Here is a 21,608-nt window from a genome sequence, read left to right as displayed (position 1 = left end):
AGGATGGTAAGACGACAAACGAGAAGAAAGAGCTGCTGACAGTCTGAAGTGCGTCCGGGTTTGTAATGCAGCAACATATCAACACAGGCCTTACTATTTTATGGACATGAAATTATACGATGCTATTTTGTAAACCTTTCTCACTTAAATACATGACATAAATCGTTTTACACTTAACGGAAACTCATTCTTTTTTCTTTTTTAATAACTGTAAGGAACAAAGGCACCAAACTTAAAACTTTTAATTACATTTATTTATTTACTGGGTGTATGCACATGTGTTTTCATGTGGGTACACACATACCATGGTGCATTGTGTGGAAGTCTGAGGACAACCCGTGTGTGTGTGTGTGTGTGTGTGTGTGTGTGTGTGTGTGTGTGTGTATGTGGGCTATATATCGAGACATTGCCTTGAAAAAAACAACAACAAACTGGCAGGTGTCAGTTCCCTCCTCCTACCATATGGGCCCTGGGGACTGAACTTTGGTCACCAGGCTTGGTGTAGAACTTTAACCACTGAGTTAGCTCACTAGTCTAGCACATCTTAAGCTGTTTTGGAATTGGAGATTTACTTCAGTGGGAGAGGGGTGGCTTGTCTAGTGCCTTAGGCGCGTGCGCGCACGAACACACACACACACACACACACACACACACACACACACACACACACACACTCACAAGCTGAGCATGGTGTCACACACCTGTAATCCTGGCATCTGGGAGGGTGAAGCACAAACATTGTGAGTTTGAGGTCTGCATGGGCTATAAAGCAAGATTTTGTCAAAAAAAAAAAAAAAAAGAAAGAAAAAGAGACAAACAAAAATAAAAACACCTTACTCTTAGAAAACTTGTAAATTTCACCTCTAGTTTCTGGCTATCAAAAGCATCTGCTAAAGCTGGGTGGTGGTGCACACATTTAATCCCAGCACTCGGGAGGCAGAGGCAGGCAGATCTCTGAGTTTGAGGCCAGCCTGGGCTACAGAGTGAGTTCCAGGACAGCCAAGGCCACCCAGAGAAACCTTGTCTCAAAAAATAACCAAAAACAAAAACAAAACAAAACAAAACAAAAACCTCTTTAGACTAGGCTGGCCTTGAATTCAGTTTGTTTTTTTAGTGAGAACAATGGGAAATTTTATTTAGTTAAAATATTCAATAGTTTTTCTATAAACCTTCTGGCTATATGATCATGTTCCTAGGAATTTACCCGAATGGTACATTAATAAAGACAATACACTATTCAATAGTAAAAATAAATGACCTACAGATAAATGCTATGTTTGGGAATATTTGATCACATTGTGAACCCCAAGTTAAATGTTTGGATGTTTTAAAACAGGGTCTCACTTTGTAGTTTAGACTAGTCTCAAACTCAAGAGATCTGCCTGCCTCTGTCTCCTGAGTGCTAGGATTAAAGGTGTGCACCATCATATGGCTTCAGCAAATCCTTTTGAAAGCCAGAAACTAGAGATCTGCCTGCCTGTGCCACCACACCCATGAATGTTTGGGTTTTTTTAAAACAGGGTCTCAAACTTGTAGCAACCCTCTTGCCTTAGCCTCCCATGTGCTGGATTACAGGTGAGAGCCACCACATCCAACTCTGGTATCTATTGCTTAGTTGTAAAAACACTGTATGAATATACTCTATCAGCAAGTTTATGAAGGCACCTATTTTGCATGGTGTTTCTTTTATTTTTATGACATACTGTTAACACCTCCCTTTTTTTCTTTTGCATAGGTCTCACCATGAAGCCTCCAATTCACAGCAATTCTCTTGCCTCAGCCTCTCTTGTGCTGGGATTTACAGACATGAACAACAGTGTCCAACTTAGCACTTAATTTTTTTTTTTATTTTTAATTGGGTGTGTGTTCTAAAATATTATTTTAAGGTGTGTTACTTTTGCTTATGTTGCATTTGTTTAACTCTATGAAGCTGTGTTACTGTGCCTGTGTAAAACACCTGATGGTCTAATAAAGAACTGGCCAATAGCAAGAGAGGAGAAAGGATAGACAGGGCTGGCAGTCAGAGAGAATATATAGAGGGAGAAGTCTGGGAAGAGGAAGAAGAAGTAGCCAGAGAAGGAGGAGGGCTCCAGGGGCCAGCTACCCAGCTACACAGCAAGCCACAGAATAAGAGTAAGATTTATAGAAGTAAGAGAAAAGAAAAGCCCAGAGGCAAAAGATAGACGGGATGATTTAAGTTAAGTAATGCTAGCAACAAGCCAAGCTAAGGCCAGACATTCATAAGTAAGAATAAGCCTCCATGTGTGATTTATTTAGGAGCTGTGTGGTGGGCCCCCCAAAAGAATAAAAAATAAACAACAACATGTGTGTCTGTATGGGGGTTATGTGCACATTAGTGGTGCAGGTGCCTGAAGAGGGACAGAGAGGGGACTCGAGCCCATGGAGCTGGAGTTATACGCAGTTGTGAGCCACATGACATAGATGATGGGAACCAAACTCTGTATGAACAGCATGCACTCTTAATCCTGATTCAGCACTTTTCATGAACTGATTCCCCCACACCTTTCTACTGACCAAGAAGACATCTGAAAAGAACTAATAGGAAATGAAGACTTATTTCAACTACTCAAGTACCAGCAACTGGTTTTGTTTGTTTGTTTGTTTAATTACGTTTGGGCACATGTGAGTTCAGGTGCCCATAGAGCCCAGAAAAGGAGATCATCTGGAGCTGGAGTTGCAGGTGGTTGTGAGCTGCCAAACATGGGAACCTGGAACCAAACTCAAGTCCTCTGCAACAGCAATAAGTCTTGCTAACAGAGCCATCTCTCCAGGCCTAGAACCCTTTTTTGGGATAGTGTCTCACTGTGTAGTTTTGACTGGCCTGGAGCTCACTGTATGGACCACGCTGGCCTCCAACTCACAGAGATCGACCTGCATCTGGCTCCAGGGTGCTGGGATTAAAGCCACCATAACTGCACCAGAGATGATGGTTCTTTTCTTTCTTTTTTGCCATTTTGAGACAGGCTTTCTACATAGCTATGGTGGTAGTAGGAATTCTTAATGGTACCCTTCGTGACCAAATTTCTCATGAGACTTAGAACTGCTCAGAATATAGCCTCGTATTAAGTAGCCTCCAGTTTTTGAGTTACTGAGTCTGGCCAGGCATTATTATAAACATATTTAATATACTTTCTCATTTTAATTATTTTTATAAGAGAATGTTAATTACTCTTATTTTTAAAAATAAGAATATAGAGATTTAGAGATAGTAAATATGCCGTCTAAGGCCATATAGGTTGTAAGTGGATGTTTCAGAATTCCTAAGCAAGTACACGTGACTCCAAAGAACAAATTCCAAACCATTTCACTATAATGCATTTTAGGAAATAGTCCAGATATATTTTTAACCAGATTCCCGTAGACTTAATTCTCTGCTTTTCTAATTTCAACATTCTGAAAGCGCGTGCTCTCAAGCCTTTGTCCTTCAAAAATTATTACCAAAAAACTGTTTTATCTGATATTCAAACCTTGTATTTCATTGAACAACCTTAACAGTCTCAGGACTTTACGGGGCTGTAGGCACATAGGCAATAAACTCCAACGTTTGCACTGGACATTGAGATGGTGCAGACTGGCTAATGGATTAGCCCAGTTCCTGACTCCAAAAAAAGCGACAGTGACAGAGGCTGAGAACCAATCCCCAGAGGTACTCCATATAACACGGTCATCAAAAAGCATGAAAGTCAAAAGGCCTTCAGAACAGAAAGAATAAAAGCCGGAGCACAGCCCCTAGAAGAGGGGGGTGGAAATAGAAAGCGGGCCTCAAGGATCCCCCACAATGCAGGAACGATTTCACGAATAAATCAAAGTCCCAGCCCTCACTAAGAAGCACAGAAGACTGCAGAGACTCCACTAGCCCTAACCCGCCTCCCTCGGGTATTCCTCTTGGTTCGAGTGGGCCCAATTCGATCGACGAGTCCGCCCATTCTCTCTTCCCTAGTGACAGCACCGCCCCTAACATCCAACCTCCGTTGTTCCCCTTTTCTTCTTCACTACCTTTGACCCGCGCGCTCTTGGTCTCGAATTTGGTTAGCATCTTTCAGGCCTCCGGCTCCCAGGTCCGATTACCCGGTCCCGCCGCTCCCGGTTGCCCTCCCAAAGGCTCCACGTCAGCTACCGGAGGCCGTGGCTCCCGGAAGCTCCCCAGACACTAACTTCCGGTCTTTGCAGCGCTGGACCACAGAGACGGTGCCGGCGGAAGCCTAGAGAGGCCGATACGAGACTGGAAGGGACCCGAGGCTTCCGCCCAGCGGAGAGGCAAGATGGCTACGGCTAGGGGCGGCTCTGGGCCTGACCCAGGAAGTCGGGGTCTTCTTCTCCTTCTGTCTTTTTCCGTGATCCTGGCAGGTGAGGTCACCCCACCCCGGAGCTCCGCTCTGTAAGGAGAATCGTCCGGATCGGCCCATCGCAAGTGCAGGCGTTGCCCTTCTGGTTCCCATTGCCCCTCTGTCCCCCCGCCCTGTAAATCCTTCTTGTCTTTCGTTCCCATGACATAAGTTCCCCCTTTGCCTGGACCTTCATTTCTTATCTCCCGAGGCACGTCGTTTCGCTTATTTGTCTCTAACCTTTTTCTGGGTTTCCAACCTGATCCCTTCCCTTCTACCTTATAAGCATGCCTAGTTTTCTTTAAAGCCCCAGCCACCCCACCCACATTCAAAAGGAACAGGTGTAAAAAGCTCAGCCTCCTTTCTCTGGTTTAGTATTTTTGAGACCATAAGTCTTGTTTTGTGGGCACTTTTGCAACACTGAAAAAAAAAATGAGAGCCCTCATTTCCTCCTGTTCTATACTAAATGTGTGTTCCTTATTTTCTTTACTTACTAAAGTGAGGCTAACGTGGGCTTGGCTGCTTTAAACTGTTAAGAGGAGAGTCACGATTCAAGGAATTTTAGACGTTTAATGTATATGCATATTTAGTGATTTTGCAATTATTAATTACAATCACTAACATCTGTAATTCTTTATAGTGTGTTCAACTAAGAATTGAGCAAAGCTATAAATGTTTTCTTATATGTATATTGCTTTCTAGTTAAGCCCTAACATGCAAACAATCCTGTCTATAACCATGACTATATCTTCCCCTACATTAACATTGGTTTTGACCATCTTCAAGGAAGAAACAGCAGCTTCCCCATACTCTAGGTGTGCACACAAATGATCTGATGTTTGATTAACCGAACAGATGTGTGACGTAAGGTTTCTCCTAGGTCTGTTCAGATTTTTAGCTGGGTTTTGTTGTTGAATGCTTTTCTTTGTTTGGTTTGGTTAATCTATATTCTTAGACCAGAGGTCTTTTGCTAACTAATTAGTAATATACATACAAGATAGAAAAGCAGAAGTGTTTACCCATGCAACTAGATGCTGACACATCTAAAGTCAAAGACTTTTCTTTTGAAAAATCATTTTTTAGATTTATTGTTAATTGATCTTCATGGAGTTTAATAACTTCCTAAGATACATAGCTAGGTGCTTTTATGCAACACTTATGTTCCAATAATGTGACCAAGAAGTGAAAACAATGATCATTAATCCCATGCTAGAAAATATTATAGTGAATGATTTACCTAAACCATGAATCAAGCTAATGATGATAGAGGCTAATACCAAATGTCTTTCACTTTTTCCTAATACTTTTTATCTTCTGGTCAGGATTGTGTGGGGGAAACTCAGTGGAGAGGAAAATCTACATCCCCTTAAATAAAACCGCTCCTTGTGTACGCCTGCTCAATGCCACTCATCAGATTGGCTGCCAGTGTAAGTTGAAATTGTGATTTGTATTTGTGGCCATTAATAATTCAATCTGTATCCTGGATACTCAGAACTACTCATGTCCTGCTTAGGAATCTTGGTATTCAAATCAGAGTGTATGTGTGTATAGGAGGTGATTATCATCTGCCAAACCAGGCAAGATAATTAATAAGAGCTTAAATTTAGTAATATGTGCATTTTATTTTTACCTCTGCAACAATCCTTGTTATTAACATTGTACAAACGATGGAACTAAAACTTACAGAAATTGCTTAATTTCCCCAGCATCATCATGATAGTAAGAAATCATGCTAGGATTTGAACCCTGGTGGGACTCCTAACTGTCTTACCATAGAGTTCTCTAAGGAAAAAGAAACCCCATATTCTGTGAAATCTAATCATCACTCTGGCACTCTGAGTGATCGTTTTTGAACCAAAAGAGCCTTTTTTTTTTTTTTTTTTTTTTTTTTAATTTGAGCGGAACCTTGCTGTGTAACCCAGTCTGGCTGTAGCCTTCTGCTGAGTTCTGGGGCTGCAAACATGTACCACTACTTGTCTGAGCTTTCTGATGTTATTTTGTGATTGAATCCCTACCCTCAAGCTAGTATCCCCAACCCCCAAAACCAGCTTCTTCAAGGGCAGTATACTAGTTGAAGAAAAGACATTAAAAATGCTAAGCAGGGGCCTGGAGAGATGGTTCAGTGATTAAGAACTTGTTGCAGGGGGCTGATTTTTGGTTCCCAGGGCCCACATGGTGGCTCTCAGCCATCCATTACTCCAGTTCTAGGAGATGTGATGATGCTTCTAACCTCTGTTGGCACTGAGCACACATGTGGGTGCACATACATACATGCAGGCAAAACACTCACATATAAATAATTTTTAAAAAATATTTATATACGTATGTGTTTGTTTGTTTGTTTGTTTGTTTGTTTGTTTGTCTGTTTTTGACAACTAAGGGCTGGGGACATGGCTCCCTGGGTAAAAAAGCTCTTGGGCATGCGTGACAATCTGAATTTGAACTCTAGAACCCACATTTAAAAAAAAAGCTAGAGGCATAATGTGACTGCTTATAATCCTAGCACTCCTATAGAGAGACAGTAGAATCCATAGAAACTCACAGGCCAGGTAGTCTGTTGTGTACAGCAAAAAAACAGCAAAGCGATCCTGTCTCAAACAAGAGAAGACAAGGACAGATAGCTGACGTTGTCTTCTATCAGGCATTTGCACATAGGATGTGCACACACGTACACATAATGCCAAATAGGGACTGGAGATGTAAGTAGTCGGTAGAGTGCTTTCCTAGCAAATAGAAAGTCCTGGTTTTTGTCCCTAGCACCATATGAATTACATATAGTGGCACTTCTATAATCACAACACCCAGGAAGTAGGGTGCCAAAGCCAGCCTGAGCTGGAGACCCCGTTGCCCATCCCATCCACCAAATAGTTGTAAGAGAAATAAGGGAAATATTTGGACTTACCCTTATGCTTTGTAAGTGTGTTCCAAAACAGAATTCCATGACAACACTACTATTCTCAACACTGTATAAATTGCTGGAAGTGTAGCTCAGTGGTAGAGCACTTGCCTAATATGCACAAGGCCCTGAATTCAATCTCTGGGTACTACACATATTAAAAAAATAAGATAAAAATCACAGCCTGTTTTCTGCTTAAGCTATCTATTATCATCAGATTTTAGTCTTCCATGAACGGTAGCTCTGTCAGGATATAGTTTTGTAGATAAACAGGGTCTGATCTTGGCTTTATCATCAAATCGATCATTTCTGAATTTTAGCTTATGCTTTTAATAATGGCTGGAATAGTGGTACACAAAGCTGAAAGTCAAAGTATCTTTTTTTGTTTTTTCTTTTCCCATTTTTTAAGACAGGATTTTATTATATAGCCCAGGCTGGTCTTGAACTTGTGATCTTCTTGCCTCAGGCCTCCTAATGCTGCAAATGTAGGCATGGTCCTCCATTTCCTGCTTCAAACACTTTTCAAATAAATGTCTGTTGTTGATGTGGAATAAAGTATCAAACAGTATTATGTGGTTGCCGGAAACCTTCCATCTTGGTAAGAAGAAACTCAGTTACTGGAAAGTAAGGAATTTGCTCAGGGGTAGTTAATACTTTTCTACCTGTACTTCTGTGAGCTAATTGTCCCATGTCTCCCATACAAGAAACAATGCTAGTATATTCATTAGTTATAGACAGTCTTAAGGTTTTTGTTGGATTTAGTTTCTCATCTGAGTTGTGGATGAAGGAGAACTAGGTCCAGGGTAGAATGAGATCAGACTGCTGGACATGCCCGACCCTGACTGCAAGGACCCCATCCTCCTGAAGCTGGGCTCTAAAAACTCTGCTTTGGAGATGAGTCATTGCATTGCATATTCTTCAGGCAGCCCTGTGGGAAACAAAGCAGTAGCCTCTGGAGATAAAGCCACAGCCAGTGCAAAGAGAAGAGGGAGGGGCTGGACTCTGGCCATTTCCTCATTAGGATCTTGTTTCCTTTCAACCTACTTATTCTGAGTCTTGCTTCATCACATCTGTCCATTCCTTCACAGGCAACGCCCTTTTTAATTAGGGTTGGGAGCATAATGAAACTGAGGAGAAAATTTGAGCTCCAGATTTGATTTTCTGATTATTATGACCTACTTCTATTGGATCCTTAAAGTGCTCAAAGAGAGCTACCTGTAACTTTGTTTGCCCTCTATCCCCACTGTAGAAGATGAATAGGGATAAGAAAACTGTCCCTTACTGAAGATCCAGAGAAAGCAAACACGTTACTTAAAACTATGCAATCACCAGTTAGGACCCAGATGCGAATCCAGGTTTCTTCAGTCCAGAATGCACAGTTGTCTCTTCCCTGTCCTCCCTTGAGCTGAAGTTACCTTTATCTATCTATTTTCAATTTACTACACTAGCTTTTCTTTTTCTTGTGTTTTAAGAGCTTTAGCAAGTACTATTTTCTTCTTTCTATTGTTTTACTTAAAACCTTCGTTAGTATCTGGAGCTTAACTGGGGCTGTCCCCGACTCTGCTGTTCTTCCATGTTTTATTATTGCTATGGACATGATCCTGTGAAGTGTTCACTATATATAAGCCATAGGTAAATGTTGTAGACTGTTCCTCTGTATTTACTTTTTATTAGATGTCCTGAGAGAAGCATTCTGTTTGGTTAGCAATTGGGAAGGAAGTACTTGATGGTTTTCAATCTTCTGCCAGTTTGCAAGTCTGTTTCAGTGCTGTGGTCTAGAAGCGTAGAATTACATATGGTAATTTTAGCAAATACATATATCCGGGTCCTACTGAGAGAAGGCCTAGGCATTTATATTTTCTGAAATTCCAGTGGCTGGGAGTACAGCTCATTGGTAGTGTGAGTATTGTCCACAAGGCCTCTGACTCAGTCCTAAAAAGCAAAGCAAAGAATACTTTCATTGTAATTGTACTCCACAGTTGTGCTGAATAACAGGTTTAAAGTAACTCTTGAAGAGCACATCCAGTCTTCCCTAGGATGTCTCCACGTGGATCTCTAGAGACTCAGGGTATCATGTCAAATTGTAAACACCCTGGTCTGTGGGTCATCCATCCTCTGAAGCAGTACTTCTGGTCTTTGTCACATAATGAGATGCATAGAAATATTAGATTTATTATTCATAGGTCATCCTGGGTAAACAAGGAGTCTACCCTTGAGGGTCTTTTGAGATCCTAGATTCCCAGGAAGGAGTCCGGTGGTTATCAGCATGTCTTCAGTCCATTCCAGGCCTATCAACTGGGAGGCTCTGCTCTAGAGAGCTCAGAGTTCTAGATTAAAATCACCTAAAACTGGCCAGGAGCAAATAAAGACATTCCCAAAGGAGGCTGGAGAATGGTGACCCAAGAAGGCTATTGAGATCTTGGAATCTGTGTCTTCTCAAAGGAAGATCAAAGCTAGACGTTGGAGCTGGAAATGGAGAGTGGCACTTTCTGGAGGAAAAATCAGATTTTGAAACGTGGATGTCTAGTGTTCTAGAATCTTGTATATATGGTTAAGTGAGGTTGTTGGAATTGGGCAAAAAGAAAATGACAGTTTCAGGGCCTTTCCAGCATCTAATGAAAAGGCTGGGAAGGCCAGCAAGAGGACTCAAGGGTAAAGTGCCTGCTGTACAGTCCTAATGACCCAAGGCCAAGCTTTAAAAAGCAACTCCCACAAGACTTCTAATGAGTCCTCTTGGGCTGTTGTTCTCCTTTTCCTCCTTCAAACGGGTCATTCGGCTCTTCAAGTCTAGAAGTGGCGGTGTTTACCCTAATATTTTGTGACACCCTTAGAGATAAAAGATCTGCAGAAGCTGGAGGTGGTGGCCTTGAATCACAGCACTTGGAAAGCAGAGGCAGGAGGATCACTGCAAATTCAAGGCCAGCCTGGTCTACACAGTCAGTTCAGGTCAGCCAGGGTTACATAGTGAGACCCTGTTTAAAAAAAAAAAAAAAAAATCTGCAGAATTATCAACTGTGGGAGGAGCTTTAATTAGACCCATTCTGTCCCGGCAGCTTCAATTAGTGGGGATACAGGGGTTATCCACGTAGTGGAGAAAGAAGAGGATCTGCAGTGGGTGTTGACGGATGGCCCCAACCCCCCTTACATGGTTCTACTGGAGGGCAAGCTCTTCATCAGGTGAGAACTGTATGTGTCTTCCTGGGACTATATGTAGAGAGAAAGATTTGTTCCTTGACTGATGAGTGGCGACTTCTGTGGGGTAGGAAGCAGCGTTTATATTCAGAAAAGAAGAGATAACATCAAAAGGAATCATCTTATTGATCTCAAAATTAGACCTTCTTCAGGGAAGAAGGAGGGGTGTCCAAAAAATCACTCAGGGACAAGGTAGATGAAACCCTGATCTCAGGCTGGACCATGGTCCAGACTCAGAAGTTAAGCCCCAAAAGAAAAGAAGTAAGTTGGTAGTTCTGAGTCCCTAATTCTCTAGTTGTTTCCATCCTGAGTATTAATCTGTCTGATGTCTTCCTGTCTTCTTTCATGTCCTTCTCTGTTCCAGGGATGTGATAGAGAAGCTGAAGGGGAGAACCAGCAGAATTGCTGGTCTTGCAGTGACTCTGGCCAAACCCAATTCGACTTCAGGTTTCTCCCCTAGTGTGCAGTGCCCAAATGACGGGTTCGGTAAGGGCCTCAAAAGAGCATGAGAACCTTCTGTTGTACAAAGCACATGGTTGCACCACTGTCAAGTGTCGGGGGCAGGGGGCATATGTCTGTAGACTGTGTACAACTGACTCGTCCCTACTCCCCACCCTCCATCCCCCCCCTCACCACATACACCCACATACTTCATCCTCTTTCCTCTTCCTCTTCCACCATTCCTTCTTGTCACATGCTCAGGTACCTAATCTGCCAGCCTAGGGTTCCCTGATCCCGGTTTCTGTTCTAGTGGGACTGGTGAATGACTGACTGATGGCTGCCTCTTAGAGTCATTGCCTCCTCCTGTACTCTCAGCCCCAGCCTCTGACATCCTACCCTTCATACTTCTCCTGGTCCCGACATACTTGGTGCCTCAATAAACTGTTCCCTACACCCCTCCCTGCTTCCTTCCTTCAGGTATTTACTCCAACTCCTATGGGGCAGAGTTTGCTCACTGCAAACAAACATTGTGGAATGAACTGGGCAATGGCTTGGCTTATGAAGACTTTAGTTTTCCCATCTTTCTTCTTGAAGATGAGAGTGAAACCAAGGTCATCAAGCAGGTACTGACTCTGCCAGCTTCTGGCAGTCCCAGTGAGAAAGGATTAGTTTCATGTGCCTGCCCTGTTTGGAGGGAGGCTTGTTCTGCTGGTGCACACCTTGAAAGATGGCTCCTCAGAACAACAACCAAGGAGTTTGGTCAAGTGTGATGGTGCATGCCTGAATCCCAGCATTCAGGATTCTGGAACGTAGCTAGTTCCAGACCAGCCAGGGCTACATAGGAAGCCCCTGTCTCACAAACAGAACAAGAACTAAAACGTTTATTGTTTAGTGTCTTGACATTTCCCTCTACCATTGCTTTCTATCTGATATTATAGCAATGAAAGCTTTTAGACTGGACAGAAGTACATGGAAGAAGAATATGAAGCAAGGTGTTCAGCCACGGTTAAGAACCAGATAAAAAGCTGGCAGTGGTAGCACATGCCTTTAATCCCAGCACTCTAATCCCAGGCAGAGGCAGGCAGATCTCTGAGTTCAAGGCCAGTCTGGTCTACATAGCTAGTTCCAGGACAGCCAGGGCTACATAAAAAGAACGTTGGAGCCGGGCGGTGGTGGCGCACGCCTTTAATCCCAGCACTCGGGAGGCAGAGCCAGGCGGATCTCTGTGAGTTCGAGGCCAGCCTGGGCTACCAAGTGAGTTCCAGGAGAGGCGCAAAGCTACACAGAGAAACCCTGTCTCGAAAAACCAAAAAAAAAAAAAAAAAAAAAAAAAAAAAGAACGTTGGACCAGGTGTGACGCCTCATGCTTAATCCCAGGCACAGGCTAGAATAGGTCAACCTGACCAGTACAGTGAGACCTTAGCTGATACAGAACAAAACAAAAACACAAAGAGAGCACTGGACTAGGAGTTGAGAGATTGAGTTCAGTAAATCCCTGAGGTTCTTTCTCTCTGCGTGTGTGTGTGTGTGTGTGTGTGTGTGTGTGTGTGTGTGTGTGTGTGATATGTATATATGCACATATGTATAAATGAGAATATAATGTAAAGGCCAGAGGAAGACATCTGATATCCTGCCCTATCACTCTCCACCTTACTCCCTTGAGACAGGAAACCTGAACTTAGGCTGGCAGCCAGCAAGCACCTGCAATCCTCTTGTCTTTTTCCCAGCATCACGGGTTACAGGTGCATGCTCGGCCATGTCCAGCTTTTTACATGGGTGCTAGGATTGGAACATAGCTTTTCGGGTTTACACAGCAAACATTCTTACCCACTGAGCCATCTTAGATCAGTTGTATACAGCTCTAATACGTCTGTCTAGTCTAGCATCTTCATTTTAAGTCAAGAGATTTGTCTTTAGAATGACAAAATGAGTTGCTGGCCATGAATTTTTGTTCTTTATTTATAGCCAGTGCTCCTCATATCAGGTCACACTAAGAACAGTGGCTGGAGCCCGGCATGGTAGCACACACCTGTACTGTCAATGCTGGGGAAGCCGATACAGGATTATGAGTTTGGGGCCATTGTAAATTGTAGCAAGATCCTTTGGTGACTGCCGCTTGGACCACACCAGTTAGAATCGGATAAGTTCATCTGCTCCAGCCAATCTGTTGAGTCCATGCTGTTTGTACTGATTGAGGAATTTTTCTCTTTGACCTTATATGGTTATCCCAGGACACTTGTAGCTTGGGGACTTATGTCTCCCAAAAGGGAGTGGCTTAAGAATGGAGCTGGGCCTTCCTCTTCCTGAAAAGCGAGAGAGGGCCTCCACAGCTAGCTGTCTCAGTGGGGTCCATCTCCTCTCCAGTGCTATCAAGATCACAACCTGGGTCAGAACGGCTCTGCGCCAAGCTTCCCGTTGTGTGCTATGCAGCTCTTCTCACACATGCACGCCGTCATCAGCACCGCCACCTGCATGCGGCGCAGCTTCATCCAGAGCACCTTCAGCATCAACCCAGGTAGGCAGAGCCAAGCCATGCAGGCCAACTGGGGTGAGGGAGGTGGACCCAGCCAGGGAGGTTGGTGAGATCATCCAGGGAAGAATGGGCCCGGGCAGTAGGCACTGGATGGGAGAACTTTAAAGAGATGGCAACCTGCACCTGAAATGGATGGTGGTAGCGAGCCAGAGCTAGAGCTGTTGAAGGTGGGGAATGTGGTCCTTGGAGTTCATGGGGACTGAGTCTAAACGGTCTTGAAGGCCTTCTCTACAACTACCCTCTCCCTTAGTCCTATTGATCTCTCACTGTTTGTGTCTTACTCAGAGATCGTCTGTGACCCCTTATCCGACTACAACGTCTGGAGCATGCTCAAGCCTATAAATACATCTGGGGCATTAGAACCTGATGACAGGGTTGTGGTTGCTGCCACCCGGGTGAGTGTTGCCCCTGTGCAGGATGGGCAGGGCTCTGTAGATATGTCTGATTTCAGAGTGAACACACTGGGGAGCCTTAAATGGAGAGGGAGCTGGGCTGTTGGACTCCTTGGCTCCAATACTTACCCCAAAGAGAAGGCTTGGCTCTATTGGTCCAGTTCTAAAGCACACCACCCTATCTTGTCTTCTGCTATTCCAGCTGGATAGCCGGTCCTTCTTCTGGAATGTGGCCCCAGGGGCAGAAAGTGCTGTAGCCTCTTTTGTCACGCAGCTGGCTGCCGCTGAAGCTTTGCACAAGGCACCTGATGTGACCAGCCTACCCCGCAATGTGATGTTTGTCTTCTTCCAGGGGGTAAGGGCCTTTCCCCTAGGGCAAGATGGCAAGGAGGAAGGGGATGGTAGTGGTGGGAGAGGAATTATTGACCTGAGCTGTTAATCGGTTTCTGCATGTGTCTCTGTTTCCCCCTTGGAATCCTCTGTTTTAGGAAGCTTATGTTTCCTGAATCAATGTGTCACCCCTTCTCTCCCCCAATAACAAAACCTGTTTGAGCCTTCCTTTCGTGTTTACTGTCCCAATCCCTGTGGTGCTACAGCCTGGCTGAAGTGTAAGGTAATAGCAGCCAGAGCTGTGGAGATAGAGGAGACTCAAGAAGGAACTGTGTAACACCTGGTGTTTGCTTTGAGCCTTTACAGAGGCTGCTTTCCCCACTTCTAGGCTCAAAAAAAAAAAAAAAAAAAAAAAAAAATCCCGTGATGCATGCATGTGAGAGACAGCTGGGACGTTGTTGGGGGTGGTAGGTCACATGGCTGTAAGATGACTGTTGGCTGAGATGACCCAAGAAAGCAACCCGCTTTGTTGACCTCCGACTGCCCTATCCCTTGGGAATCTCTCCTGTCTCCACCCCTCAGGAAACTTTTGACTACATTGGCAGCTCAAGGATGGTCTATGACATGGAGAACGGCAAGTTTCCGGTGCGGCTAGAGAACATTGACTCATTTGTGGAGCTGGGACAGGTGTGAGCCTCTATCCTCAACCTCTTCCTTGAACTTAAGCACCCTGTTCTGCAGACACCGCCCATCCCCTGATGTCTGTCTCCCAGACATGGGTCACAGCAGGAGACAGATCATACATGTTGCTCTTTATCCTTCCCAGGTGGCCTTAAGAACTTCACTAGATCTCTGGATGCACACAGATCCCATGTCTCAGAAAAATGAATCTGTGAAGAACCAGGTAACCCAACAGATAAGAGAAAGAATAAAATTAGGTATTGGCTAAAGATGAACACCACTGCTTTGTGAAAAGAATCATAAACACGGTGGTATCTCATTGGTTCCCTGGAATAGGTAGTTCTCTGTGATCATTCAGCACCTAAATACTATCACTCCTGACAAGTGAGTGACCCTTCTCTTTTTCTTCTTTTCCTCCTCCTCCTCTTCCTCCTGCTCCTGCTCCTCCTCCTCCTCCTCCTCTTCCTTCTCCTCTTTTTCTTCTTCTTCTTCTTCTTCTTCTTCTTCTTCTTCTTCTTCTTCTTCTTCTTCTTCTTCTTCTTCTCTCTCTCTCTCTCTCTCTCTCTCTCTCTCTCTCTCTCTCTCTCTCTCTCTTGTTTTGTTGTTTTTCAAAACAGGGTAGCCTTGGCTATCCTGGAACTTACTCTTTAGACCAGGCTGGCCTTGAACTCAGAGATTTGTCTGCCTCTGCCTCCCAAGTGCTGGGATTAAAGGTGTGACTTGCTCCTTCTGTTCTAGTCTTGCTGTCCTATGGACCCAGTGGTCAAGGCTACCTGCTGGAGTCCCGCCTGCATTAGGCTCCTGCCCAATTTTCCCTCCACTTTATTGGGGGAGGGGGAGCGCGGACAGATTTATTTTATTTTATATGTATGAGTATTTGCCTGCACCATAATGCACCATATGCGTGTCTGGTGCCCAGGGCGCTCAGAAGAGGGCAGACCCCCTAGCACTGGAATCACAGATGGTTATGAACCGCCATGTTGGTACTGAGGGTCAAACCTGGGTCCTCCGCAAAAGCAACAAGTGCTCTTAACCAGTGAGCCATCTCTCTGCCTGGCCGACCTCTTCCTTCACGCTTAGTCATGGCTTCGTCCTCCCTACCCAGTGCGGCTGTACGCCTACTTTTCTCCTTGGAGCGCTCTTGCTGCCACTCCTGTCGGCCTCTGCTGTCGGCCTCTGCTGTCGGCCTCTGCTGTCGGCCTCTGCTGTCCCCCTGCTTTGGTCCTGCAGCACTCAGAGAATGGCTTACAGAGCTGGCATTCTGTTGTTGATTGGCCCCTCCAATTCTGCACAACAAATGATACGTGAAACACCCACTGAGAGTAAGGCCGAGTCCGAGGACAGAACTTACCTGAAAATGTGGAAAAACCAGGCCTCTTTGCGCTCTAATTTCCTAACTGTGGAAAGAACCATGGGAACTGTGGGAAGTTCAGTCTGGGTTCCAGAGCGTTTGAAGACTGTATCTAGGAGAGCATAGGCCGAGAGACCCCTCCCCCCCCCCCCACTCCCAGCAGTCTGCTCCTGTTCCTTCCTCAGGTGGAGGACCTTCTGGTCACTCTGGAGAAGAGTGGTGCTGGTGTCCCCGAAGTCGTCCTCAAGAGACAGGGTCAGTCACAGGCCCTTCCACCATCGTCTCTGCAGCGGTTTCTTCGGGCTCGAAACATCTCTGGTGTAGTTCTGGCTGACCACTCTGGTTCCTTCCATAATCGGTAAGTCCCCTGGCCCTATACCTTCTTCGTTTTCAGAGGCAGTCTATTCTGTAGTCTGGGAGGAAGATTGCTGTCTTCTCCCACCCCATTCACTTCCTCCAAAAACTCCAGGAAGTTTGGAGTCTTCATCCAGCAGCCATTCAAGGAGGCCTGGAAGGCTGCTCCCTAACCTTTAGCACTCTCTATGCAGTCATTCTCTGCTGGGACCCCACTTCTCCCGGCTTCCCAAGGGGCCACAGAGGGAGATGGAGGGAGTCCCTCGGCTGGAGGACAAGAGTGACTCTGTCTGGGGTCCACAAGCAGTGTTCTTAGTCTGAAATGTAACATGTTCTCACCACGTGGTAGGTGCCCGTGGCTGAGTGTACGAGGGGACTCTGAAGGTAAGAAGGCACCAGTTACCTTTCTCCTGGTTCTGGAGGCCTTCACGTTGCTCCTAACTTGAGGCCAGGGTAACAGGATTCTCACTCAGGCTAGGTGGCTCGCTCTCTAGCCTCGTTGGGGCCAAATGAGTTTTTAAATAAAAATGCTTAAACTTTGATTCTCTGACCCTAGCAAAGATCCTTTCTCACTCACTCAGGGGGTGACGGTTCTAGATTACTGTCAGCTTTCCAAATCCTTTTGTGTGTGTGTGTGGGGGGGGGGGGTGCTGTGGGGTAAGAGATAATTCACTTGATTATGTGGTTGACTTGGCTCTGTATGGGGCAGCAATTTATTCCTGCATAAGGGGCATTTGAGTAGGAAGGCTAAGGGTGCTGTTTAAAATCTGTTTTCTTGGAGCTCATGGGGACAATCACAGTGACCTGATCCAATGTCTGTATTTGTTTGTGAGCACACCTGATCTTAGCACCGACAGCTCCCCTCTGTCACTGTGAGCATTCGTGAGAACACTCATGCACGGCGCTAGCTCTCTGAAAAGCCAGCCAGCCTCCTGTGTGTCCAGTGCTTAGGGCTGGCTTACTTTTTATACTTGGTCCAGCAGCAGAGGATTCAAATTTCTTTACCCCAGCGTCATTCCTACTTCCTCATTTCTAGTACTCTTCAATAATGGAGCCTACTTTTCTCTCTCCGTTTCCCACTGGATGATGAAAAATGAGATAGCAAGTTCCCACATGAGGACATTTAGGTGAGAAAGGCACGAGGACCTGGCTTATCTAGCCAGGGCTCATGCTGACTTTCCTGGCAGGTATTACCAGAGCATTTATGACACCGCTGAGAACATTAACGTGACCTATCCTGAGTGGCAGAGCCCAGAAGAGGATCTGAACTTTGTGACAGACACTGCCAAGGTAGCACTGACCTGGGCTGAGTGGGAGCATGGGGAATACAGCAGAAATGCTACAAGTGAAGCCCTGGGAGACTGGTGAGCCATCTAGCCCTTCTCCTCACCTGCTGCAGGCGCTGGCGAATGTGGCCACAGTGCTGGCACGTGCATTGTATGAGCTTGCGGGAGGAACCAACTCCAGTGATTCGATTCAGGCTGATCCCCAAACAGTAAGAAAAGATGCCCCCCCCCCCCCCCCGGTCCTTTTGTTTCTGTTAACACAGGCTGTCCCCCTTCTCTGTGGTCCTCGTCAACTTTCTAAACTTTGGAATTTAGCATGCCTGTTCATGCCTGCAAGGATGATACCCTTGAGAGTTCTTGAATGGGCTTCATCTACATCCTTACATCCTTGTGAATTGGCCACTGTCTCCCAGCCCGGGTAGAGTCCCTATCTTACAACTCATCTCTGCTCATTGTTTTCCTGGTCTTGCTGCTCGTCACAGCCTTTTTTTTCTTCTCGGTGTCCCAACCCTAGGTAACACGTCTGCTCTATGGGTTCCTGGTTAGATCCAACAACTCATGGTTTCAGTCTATCCTCAGACAGGACCTCAGGTCCTATTTGGGTAAGCATCTGCTGTGAGAAGGGGGATCCCTACCTGACACAGCGCATAGAGAAAAAGGCATCCTTTTGGTTTAATCTTTACTCTTTTTTCCCTCTCTGCTTTCTTTCTCCCTGTTTGCCTTTCTTGATGTTTATTGGGTCCTTTTCTGTTAACCTGCCCCCTTCTGGCCCCTGCCCATTTCTGCCCACCTTGACCTCACCTTCCACACCTTCCTTTCCCTTTGGCCTGCAATCAGATGACGGGCCTCTTCAACATTACATCGCTGTCTCCAGCCCTACCAACACGACCTATGTTGTGCAGTATGCCTTGGCAAACCTGACGGGCAAGGTGACCAACCTCACCCGAGAGCAGTGCCAGGATCCAAGTAAAGTCCCAAATGAAAGCAAGGATGTGAGTGGCGGTGGGTGTCGGAGGTGTCCTGGGGCCTCTTTCCCTTGAAAGAGTTGGAGATCTGCTGGGCAGATGTGGGGATTGGCGTGGCAAGGGAGAGGGATACGGTCCTACAAACCTGCGCGTTGAGGAAGCGGTAGCCCGGGTGAAGTGAGGCCACCTGTGGGATGAAGGGTCAGCTAGGTGATGGAGTTGGCTGGAATATGGTGCTAATAGGGGCACAGGGAGCAAGTGAGAGGAATGTCATCTCAGCCCTGTGCTGTGGCCTGTCTTCTTGTGCAGCTGTATGAATACTCCTGGGTACAAGGCCCTTTGAATTCCAACAAGACAGAGCGGCTCCCCCGGTGTGTGCGCTCCACAGTACGACTGGTCAGGGCCTTGTCCCCTGCCTTTGAACTGAGTCAGTGGGGCTCCACAGAATATTCTACGTGGTCCGAGAGCCGCTGGAAAGACATCCAAGCGCGGATATTCCTAATTGCCAGCAAAGAACTTGAGGTGAGACCGGGCTGGAGGTGAGGTGGGGGGTTGAGTTCCGCTGGGGTCTTTTCACTACCTCTTGTCTCAGTTCTGTTAGGTTCCTTTCTGTTGTTTCTCATTTGTCCCAGAGTTAGAGCAAAACCAGCGCAAATCTGTGGCTGGTCTGCCATTGCCTCCCATTAGGAGGTCTCTCTGCACTGATAGAGTGCGTACTTATTCGGGAGAGCCCTGTTTGGATCTGAGATCTGTATCTCCCACTCCCCCCTAGCATCTACTTTATGGCCGGGCTGGGAGGAGTCAGTCGGCTGGTTATTGAGCCCCTGTTATAAGTAAGTCATGAGAATAAGTATAAAGCCAGAGGCCCAAGGCCGGGGGTCCTGCCTACCTTCAGATCTCGTAAACAAAGAACAGACACAGCTCTTTTCGCCTAAGGAGAGCCCGGTCTGCTCACTGGGAAGATGCTGCCCATGGCTGTTGCTTGTTCTTGGTACTTGAGTCTACTGCTTGAATTATGATGTTGTTTCTTCCCGAGTCACCTAAGACAGGGGTGGCACCTGAGAACTCTTTTCTTTCCTGCCCATACCTTCACCCTTGCAGTTCATCACCCTGATCGTGGGCTTCAGCATCCTCGTCTTCTCTCTCATCGTCACTTACTGCGTCAACGCCAAAGCCGACATCCTCTTCGTTGCTCCCCGAGAGCCAGGAGCCGTGTCTTACTGAAGAGGACTCCAGCTCTCCTGCCAGCTGTGGACTTCACTTCCTAGACCAGTTGTTCCACTGGGAACAAACCACTGATTTGTCACTGGACTGCCTCTGGGTCTGCCTTAGACCGGGGTTGACACACGGACTGGAGCTGTGAGTGGAGACAGGGAGAGATGGGCAAGTTGCCTCCCTTCCCCACTCCCCTTTCCTGTTCCTCCTTCTCCAATACCAGGGGTTGTGATAGAAGCTTCCTGCTCCTGTTTGACACCCCGGTCACCCACCCTCGTCTGCCCTTTCTGGGGATACCTCTGTCTTTCCATCCTGCCCTGTACCTCCCTCTGATCCCACTGTCACCCTGCCCCCACCGCTGTCCCAACCACCTGCTGGACCAGGAAGAAGGATGTGAAGGATTGAGCATCAGGATCAAACTGCCTCGAACCCTTGGGGAGAAGAGTGGGTTCTCTAGCTGAGCCAGCTGTCTTGCTCACTGTCCTTTCTCCAGGTCCCCCAGATGATATGGTAGGGTGGGCATGCTGTTAGGTGGGTATCCCACCTCTAGCCCACAGTGCTCAGTTGGACCTTTTATTATTAAACTGTAATATCTATTTTTGTTGGGGTTTTTTTTCCTTTTTTTTTGTAAATATATAAATAGCAAGTTTCATTAAAATTATCCCATACAGTTTGTACTTTTTGCTTTGTATTCTTCCCAGATCACGATGTTCAGTGACCCTGGACCAGAACACAGTGTGTGTTGCCTTGCTCTCCAGAAGTCAGATACTGTTAAAACAGATGAAGAAGGGCTTTGACAGCCCCAGAGCCTCTCTTAGAAGAACAGTATTAGCAGAGTTTCACTTTTTTTTTTTTTTTGGTTTTTCGAGACAGGGTTTCTCTGTGTAGTTTTGGTGCCTGTCCTGGATCTCGCTCTGTAGACCAGGCTGGCCTTGAACTCACAGAGATCTGCCTGGCTCTGCCTCCTGAGTGCTGGGATTAAAGGTGTGCGCCACTACTGCCCGGCTCTACTTATTTTATTCACTCTGAGCAGGTACAGGGATGAAGCAGATGCAACCCTTAGCCTTGAGGAGCTCAGGGTTGGAGTGAGAGGCAAAGACAGATCCACAACTGGATGTAACATTTAGTGCGATCAACAGGAGGAGCATTGTGATGTGCTGCAGATGGGATTCATGGCAGTGGATGGGAGTGACTGGGTTAGGATTTAGAATTCACCACACTGCAGAAGCACAACCAGCGAAGGCATGCATTTGGGAAATGGTAAGTGTACTCAGTGTGGGTGAACCATGAGGATAAGCAGGAGGTGATGAGGCTGGGGGGGCCACACCAGAAGGTTCTTGGTTGGCGTGCTAAGGAGTTCGGGCCCTCCACCAAGGGTGGACTTTTTGTCGCTCACCACATGGGTGGTTTGGGACCGCTTCAGAAAGAACCTCAGCTCTTGGAGACAAATTCCCTGCATCTTCATGGAGGCAGAATTGTAGAGTGGAGTAGAGCAGAGCTGCATGTGACCGTGGGCTGTGGCTGAGTCAGCGGAGGGTGGGAGAAGAGAGCCAGCAGGGGTGGAAGCCTATGTGGGGCTTTCTCTCCTTGTTGCTGGCCAGGAGGCTGTTGCTCCCCCATGCCTAA

At 46.2% G+C, this 21,608-nt stretch overlaps 2 protein-coding genes across 3 annotated transcripts in view; one reads left to right on the top strand and one right to left on the bottom strand.

The window, feature by feature from the left end:
• Positions 1-4,177, bottom strand: part of Copa (COPI coat complex subunit alpha) — a 48,222-nt gene extending 44,045 nt beyond the window's left edge. For both annotated transcript variants that reach the window (XM_052737643.1, XM_052737645.1), the window contains exon 1: positions 4,018-4,177. In XM_052737643.1, the coding sequence (XP_052593603.1) occupies positions 4,018-4,057 (40 nt within the window). In that variant the 5' untranslated portion in view covers positions 4,058-4,177. The remainder of the gene's footprint in view (positions 1-4,017) is intronic.
• On the top strand, positions 4,162-20,659 carry Ncstn (nicastrin). The gene is made up of 17 exons (XM_052737646.1): positions 4,162-4,368; positions 5,669-5,773; positions 10,296-10,419; positions 10,799-10,920; positions 11,353-11,498; positions 13,240-13,390; positions 13,694-13,803; positions 14,003-14,155; positions 14,713-14,817; positions 14,957-15,034; positions 16,348-16,520; positions 17,704-17,806; positions 17,916-18,011; positions 18,317-18,404; positions 18,640-18,794; positions 19,077-19,289; positions 19,869-20,659. The coding sequence occupies exons 1-17, from the start codon at positions 4,284-4,286 to the stop codon at positions 19,989-19,991; spliced, it is 2,130 nt and encodes a 709-aa protein (XP_052593606.1). The 5' UTR covers positions 4,162-4,283; the 3' UTR covers positions 19,992-20,659.
• The last annotated feature ends 949 nt before the right edge of the window (positions 20,660-21,608 follow it).

This window comes from Peromyscus californicus, unplaced genomic scaffold (genome assembly GCF_007827085.1).
Source record: "Peromyscus californicus insignis strain IS unplaced genomic scaffold, ASM782708v3 Scaffold_14__1_contigs__length_90479793_seg_2, whole genome shotgun sequence".
Classification (NCBI taxonomy): domain Eukaryota; kingdom Metazoa; phylum Chordata; class Mammalia; order Rodentia; family Cricetidae; genus Peromyscus; species Peromyscus californicus.
This window is presented reverse-complemented; position numbering and strand designations above follow the sequence as displayed.